This window comes from Camelina sativa, chromosome 8, assembly GCF_000633955.1.
Source record: "Camelina sativa cultivar DH55 chromosome 8, Cs, whole genome shotgun sequence".
NCBI lineage: Eukaryota > Viridiplantae > Streptophyta > Magnoliopsida > Brassicales > Brassicaceae > Camelina > Camelina sativa.
In genome coordinates this window covers 16,944,050-16,951,630 of record NC_025692.1, presented here as the reverse complement: position 1 = coordinate 16,951,630, position 7,581 = coordinate 16,944,050, and the positions used below count along the sequence as shown (strand labels likewise).

Genomic DNA, 7,581 nt, shown 5'->3' with positions numbered 1-7,581 from the left:
AAAGAGTTTATCAAGCTTTGGTTTTTGGGAATCTGTTTTTCTTATCTCTTTCTCTACCATTTTTTGGTGTCGAAAGACAGAGTTTCATAATGGCCAATGAGTGTGACAAACGTTTGCAACCGTTTGTTGAATAAGTGTGACCATTCACTCAAGAGTTTGCAACCGGTAGGTTATTGGGGCACCAGGCGTTCCTCGAACCCTGGTCCCCACCCTTTAACAACCTTTCCACAGGACAAGCTGTCACCAATTGATCGGATTGATGCCCTGCAGGGCCATCAATTGGTGACAGCTTGTCCTGTGGGAAGGTTGTTAAAGGGTGGGGACCAGGGTTCGAGGAACGCCTGACGCACCAATAACCTACTGTGGATTTGGATATCCACAGTGATGGGTTAGGATCGATGCCCTGCAGGGCCAGCTTGGAATCCGTTTGGGCGGCTAACAGTGGGCTAGTGAGATCCACGGACGGTCCGTTGGGGCAGCTAGCGGTGGGCTTGTGAGGTCCGCGGGACGGGTTGTCACAGATAGAATGCATGAATGAGTGTGAATTGAACAATCTATTTCTAGCCTGCGAAAGTTGATATTAGGACGCATTGTGAACTAACTGAACCTTATTGTAATGCAAACTTGGCTAGGAGGTTGCAAATGAATGTTTACCAAACTAATAGTCAAATTTAGTTTCTAATGCCTTAAAAGAGGGTTAGTCTATTCTTTTTTTCATGTTCTAGAACGGTTCTTAATTATTGAATTCCATATTTGATTTTCTCATTAGTCATATATCTCTGAAGTATCCCATGACCCAATGTTTTAATCTTATAAGTTTAATTGTTTCATTTCTTGCATTTATATTTACAATTTCTGAAACCAAAGAAACAAACATTCGTCCGCTTTAGCTATTTACGACTCTCGCAAATTTTTAGTGTACCATTGGTCCTTGTGGATTCGTCCCCGTATATATTGCCTTACGGTTAATTATATCGGGCAATTACTCGAGCAATCAATACACATGAAAATGTGAATCATTTACAAGATTCTGGCCTTAATGAGTAATTTGTCCTTGGTCCTTAGACCCTTACCTGAACTGTTTTGTCCTGTTCTATCCTTATCCTTTGCACGTTTAAGGTGACCCGGCTTGTTACAAAACCAACAAACGCTCGTAAGCTTTTTGTTAGGCCCACTGTAAGTGTTGTCACTAAAGGGATGTTTCTTCCCTTTATTCTTCATCTTAGAATTCCCACCTTCTTCCATCATATTGATTGAAGAAGGTTCAGCCTCTTTGGATTTTCCACCCTCTTGCACCCTTAGAGATTCCTCTATGGGCAAATGGATACCAAGTTGTACAAGAGACAACTCTTTTTTGTGTGTGTTTCACACGTGCCTAAAATCCTTCCATGATGGCGACAACTTGTCGATGATACTCGACACTGAGATGGATTCATCCATCTTCATCTTGTGTTGAGCGAATTTCCCGAGGATGCGAAGCAATTCATTGTATTGCTCCATAACAGGACTTGAATCAGACATCTTGTAATTATTAAAATTACTCACAAGGAACTTCTTACTAGAAGCATCCTCAGCCATGTACTTTGATTCCAAAGCATCCCACAGTTCCTTTGCGGATTCGACATTTTGATAGACGTCAAAGAGAGGATCAGACATACCGCTAAGAATGTGGCCACGGCATATGTAGTCATCGTTCTCCCACTTAAGTTGCTTCTTTGTCTCCTCGAACTCCTTCTCAGCATCTTCCGTCACGGTAGGCATTGGCATGCTTAGAACATACACCACATTGAGTGTGGTGAGAAGGAAATGCATCTTCTTCTGTCATCTTCGAAAGTCCACTCCCTCGAACTTATCCAACTTGCCAAACTTTGAAGTCATCTCACGGACCGATGAACTCGTCATAGTTCACCAGAGAATACTCTTTAAGAATGTTGTATAAATGATGTAACTTCGGATCGTAACGTACAGTGAACTTGGATAATGATTGAATCGCGCACGAGAACACTTTCTTTAAAGAGTATTTCAGCCCTTATCAAAAACCTTGGGTTACACAAAATCTCTCGGAGGATATGACAATCAAAGTTTCTCTCTTATTCTAGGCTAAGATACAAGAGAAACAAATAGAATTTCAATGTTTTGTTTTGTGTTTTAACCAAAGAGTTTATCAAACTTTGGTTTTTGGGAATCTGTTTTTCTTATCTCTTTATAATGGCCAATGCGTGTGACAAACGTTTGCAACCATTAGTTGAATAAGTGTGACCATTCACTCAAGAGTTGCATTGGTTAGTGAATAACTGCTAAATTAACACGTAAACTTCCAATAAGAGTTTCGGTTCCTTTCAGTTTTAGATCTTGAATGAGAAGCCGTTCTAAAACCAAATTAATTTCGGGTTTTTTTTTTTTGGTTTTGGCTGTTACCGATTTTTTTTGGGTATTTGGGTATTTTTAGTTTTTTGTTAGGTTATTCGGATATTTTCATATTCTCGAATCTCGAGTAATGTTTAGTTAATCAGTCTAAAAATAACTAATATTTTTAGGTATAAATTGTAGTGCAGACATCTATTCCGTTCTCGATCCAGTTTTGGTTCGGTTTCAGTTTAGTACAAATTTGGTTTCAGATTGTTTCGGTTCTATAGTGTAGTATCCGTTCGATTTTTACATCAAATTCAGTTCGGTTTTGGTTCCTCTCGGTTTCGGTTCAGTACATACGGATTTGGTTTTTTATTTCCAAGACTATTTGAACATATACATATATGGTCTTCCTTCTTTTATTCTCCATGGGATATAGTTAGTCATATATTAGTAACTGTTTTTGAAATCAATCCTTGTGTACTAGATCAAACATAGGAAGAATACTCCAAGGAAGTAGGTTGATCCTATTGTCTTTGAACGGATTATCTAGCAACATAGGAAGACAAATGTCCTTAGATATGACCGACTTTATTTTGTGACGTTCCATGATCTTCAACGTTGCCTTTTTAGCAGATTCAGTGTTGAGGACCATAACCTTATCATCTTCTAAGACCAACCTCAAATATTTGGTGCTACATTTCTCTACTAGCTCGCATAGATGCTTCAAATTCTTAACTTTCACTCTGTTCACTTTCTTCACCTGTTTCCACCACGACTATTATTTTTCCCTAGAAATGATAATTAATTGCATAAAACAAGTAACAAATATTTTACCTGCAAATCATCTAATCTTTGATATCCTTTGTTGATGTCATCTTCTAATATCTACAGAAAGAAACAACTTCTCTATGAACATTGTATTCAAAAAAAAAAGAGAAGACATTATTAAGTTTAACTCGAAATACTTAATATGCTTTTATTGTTAAAAAAAATAGCATCCTAGTAGCTCAACATATATTATTCTCTCTACCAAACTCAGATTCAAATTGACAAGATTGAATTAAAAAAAAAAAATGGTATCGTGGACAAAGAAAAAAACAGAAGCAAACCTTGGAAATTATGACTAGTTGATGTTCACCAGCCTTTCTGTACGTATCATATAATGCACATTTACACCCACTAAGGCTCAAATTATCACTATATGCTTTAGTGAGAGGCACAAAAACAAAACCCCCAAATATGTAATAACTTGGAAGATTATAAAATTGTTGCACTTTAACGTTTGGTTTCACCTGTGCAGTACAATACAAAGTAGTTCGGAAAAAAATGTGAATGATCGAGCAGAGCCAAACAATTTAGAAAGTGTTAATAAATGATGGTTTTACCGGTTTAAGAGTGATATTGTACTCATGCTCTTTTCCCTTTCGTAAAATTTTAACTAAGGCCTTTTCACCTGGTTTCTTTAAAGAAACCAGGTGGGAGAAATTTATACGATTTTTGTTTTGGAAAGGAACTGCATCAAACAAAAACTCACTTCACAAGTAAACAACATAGGAGAACATTAAGCAACATCTAGTACAATTATTTTACCTTTCTCATCATTTCCTATCGGAACACCATCAATTGCAAGAATGATGTCATATTTTCTCAAAATCTTGTGTGCCCCCCACGACGAATATACTTTGTTTATAAGAATTCCTGTCATTTCAGGGCTCATCTTAAAATGATTACGGATGTGAACGTTTTCAAGAGATTGATATGATAGATCCAATGAGCCGAAACCAGAATATTGTCTGCTTTCTTGAACACCAGTTATAAAATGCTTAATTATTGGAGTTGGGATCACAAAACTGCATGTAGAAACCAGAAAGATTTTTTTTTTAAAGAGTTTCACTCACCTCTTGATACAAATGTATGCAAATCAATTATCAAAGATTTACAGTTTAAGAGCTTTCAGCTTTTAACTTACCCTGAGTTCTTTGTAGAGTAAAATGCATATGCTACACCAACGACTTTGTTTCCCATAATTACCGGGCCACCAGTATTTCCATGGTCGATACTTGCATCAATTTGTATTGATAGCAGATCCTTGTCACTGTGATTGTATTTTTTAGTTTCAACTCTAAGTACGAGACCTTTTGTAACGCAGATATTTTCACCACCTGCACTTGAGCACATTAATTCTAGTAACCAAATCATAATAAATAAATAAAATTCGTCATTTAACATAATTTTTTGGTATATTGGAAAATGAATTATAAAGATCATAAGAAACATGAGCCACATCTATCTCTCTATTTTATTCACATGCTAATTTGAAACATTGTCAAGTAAATACCTTTTAAATAACCAACAACAGACACAACTTCTCCGAGTGGTGGTATATCTCCGAGCTCCAAGGGATTTATACCATCCCAAAACTCGTCGCTATCGATCTCCAAGATAGCCAAATCACATTCATGTGAAATCTTTTGAACTTTTGCTTTGTAATTGATTGGAGAGCCATGTTTTTTGACGTTCACGGATGTGTGATCATTCATTGCCCTCACCACATGAGCGTTCGTAAGAATTTTACTTCCCGCGATTGCAAATCCTACAACATCAATATTTCAAGCCAAAGTATCCCATATACATTAACCAACCTTGATGTGAGCTTTGAGATAAGTATAGTCACATACCAGAGCCTTTGGATGATTTTTCTTCTAGAGTCTGCCAAGGTTTGAATTTGCTGTACAGGGTAGAGGTAGAGGATACCTCTACAACCGAGTCCAACATCAGTTCATCAATCGGACAACTTTCTTCTATTTTATTCCACCGTTCTATCTTCTTATCACCTTCCTGCATTGTATGGATCTTTCTTCGGCAAGTTACTGCATATGAAAGAACCGAACGCCTCTCCGCTGCCACCGTGCTCTTCCTGTATAGATCGTTGTATCTGGAAACTTGGCTGGCCGTTGGTACCGTTGGTTGTGCATTATTGCAAATTGGATAAAAGAAAAAAGAAGAGAGTAAACTAAGAACCCTAGCTCTCGAGTACCGGCCCACCGTAACAACACACGACCGGAAAACCATATCAAAAGGCTTCAATTTTTTTTCTCTTCAGAAGTCTCCAATAGGAAGTCCTTCTTTAATCAAAGGCTTTCCATTTTTTTTTCTCTTCAGAACTTTCCTTTATCGTGTCGTAGAGAAAATTGTTTACTTTTTCTACAAGGAACCTTCTTTAAACTTTTTTATTTTTTATAGTTTGGACAAATCACATAGGCATCGAATCTATACTAATAAAAAGTAGAAGCTATAAGCTCTTAAAGCCGTCCACATAGGATTTTAAACAACCAATATAAATTTGACATATCACTTATTAACATTTATACAATTTCCAAAATTTTCTAAATTAAGAATTATTTTAAACAACCTATCATTATTTGACATGTCATTCATTAACATTTTTTAAATTTACAGAACTTTTTAGAAAAAGAAAAATTTTGAATTTATGGAAATCAAAGAACTAAGCACAATATCCCACATCAGCTAGAAATTTTTTAGACAATGGTTCAGAACCAGTATAAATAAGATTAATATGCTTCCAATAACGAATGAGCAGGAAAGCTTGATTTATCAGGCGTCCAAGTTTAAAAGTTTTATTTGGTTTGATCTGGTTTTTTATTTGCTCAAATTAAAATTTTAAACAGTTTCAAAAAAATATTATAATATTTAAAAATTTTAAAAGTTTAAATATTATAAATATTGAAACTTTTAAAAGTTTTTAGTTTTGAAATTTTTTTTAAATATTATAAGTTTTAAATTTTAAAATTTTAAAATATTATAAATATTGAAAATTTTTAAAAGGTTCAAATTTTATATTTAAAATTTTAAAATATTATAAATATTGATGCAAAACATAAATTATCTTATTTATCTATATTTGTGCTTTTTATTTCTTATGAGCTGTAAAACATATTTTTGTGTATGATTTTATAGAAATTCTTTCATTAATTTTTTATTTTTGGGTCTAAGGAAGAAGGATTGACATCACAAGACCTTAATTTTATGTTTGACTCAAATTTTGAGGTTTAAAGAAGAAAGATGGACGACAAACATACATGTTTTATTAGCTATACATAGTCATGACCAGGGTTACGGTTGTCACGGTTAAGATTTATTAGCCATCAGTTATGGTTAGAAATTTTTTGTAACTTTAACCAAAACCGTTTAACAAACGGTTAAACGGTTACGTTTATATATGGTTACGGTTCAAGCGGTTACTGTTATATACGGTTACGGTTCAAGCGGTTACTGTTATATACGGTTACGGTTATTTGATAATATGATACAGTTAATATTATTTGATGATATAATATAATTGATATTATTTATTTATAATTAATATGTTTGATCTTATAGTGTACTCATATTTCTATATATCATATGATTCATATTAAATAAATAATTATTAGTATATTTTATTATGTTTTTAAAATATTATAAACCAAGTAAGGATTTTGGTTTGAGAAGTTTATAAACGCGTGGATCTAAAACCAAATAAGTATATGGATAAAATTGTTAATAATTGGGTGTATGTGTTGACTATGCTGGTAATCATGAATTTCACAAATTTATGAGAAAAGAAATGATTTTGTTCTTGGAGTTTGATGGGTTAACAAGTTGTGTGGTAGTCTAAAAAAAGGTTTTTCAGTGGAAGAATGTGAAGAAGTTGCCGAGGAAGAAGAAGAAAAAGAGTATAACGAATAACCAAACGGTAAAAGTTACGATGACAATTAACACAAAATTTGACAATGAAAATGACAAGAAAGAATATGAAGAATAAGAAAACATTGAATAAAAAACACGAAAACAAAGGTGGTAGCGATCAGTTAAATATGAAAACGAGTTAAATTCATGATTATAAAATTATTTCGTTTTTCTGGTGGTCAAAGAAAATGGTTTAGGATATGTGAGGTCATCAGTTTGATTTGCCTCGCCTGACTTCAAGTTAAATTTTGATTTTTTTATCAGATTTGATTTTATAACACAACTGATTTTTATATTTTAAAAAATTGTGTATCTGAAATTTATTTTTTTTTTCCTTAGTACTAATTTTAATTTTTTTTATGAGATAATATTTTATTACCGTAATCAATCATATCTAATTTTTATCAAAATATATCAAATAAATCCATGAGTAGTGTGGGTTCAAAACCTAGTTAGTAAAAAAAAAAAAAAAAAAAAAAA

The 7,581-nt window shown here is 33.7% G+C and overlaps 1 protein-coding gene across 1 annotated transcript; it reads right to left on the bottom strand.

Moving 5' to 3' along the window:
- On the bottom strand, positions 2,819 to 5,424 carry LOC104709620 (putative protease Do-like 11, mitochondrial). The gene is made up of 8 exons (XM_019228768.1): positions 5,031 to 5,424; positions 4,703 to 4,945; positions 4,322 to 4,514; positions 3,943 to 4,202; positions 3,738 to 3,865; positions 3,462 to 3,644; positions 3,187 to 3,237; positions 2,819 to 3,112 (listed from the first exon to the last, which is right to left on the bottom strand). The coding sequence occupies exons 1-8, from the start codon at positions 5,422 to 5,424 to the stop codon at positions 2,819 to 2,821; spliced, it is 1,746 nt and encodes a 581-aa protein (XP_019084313.1).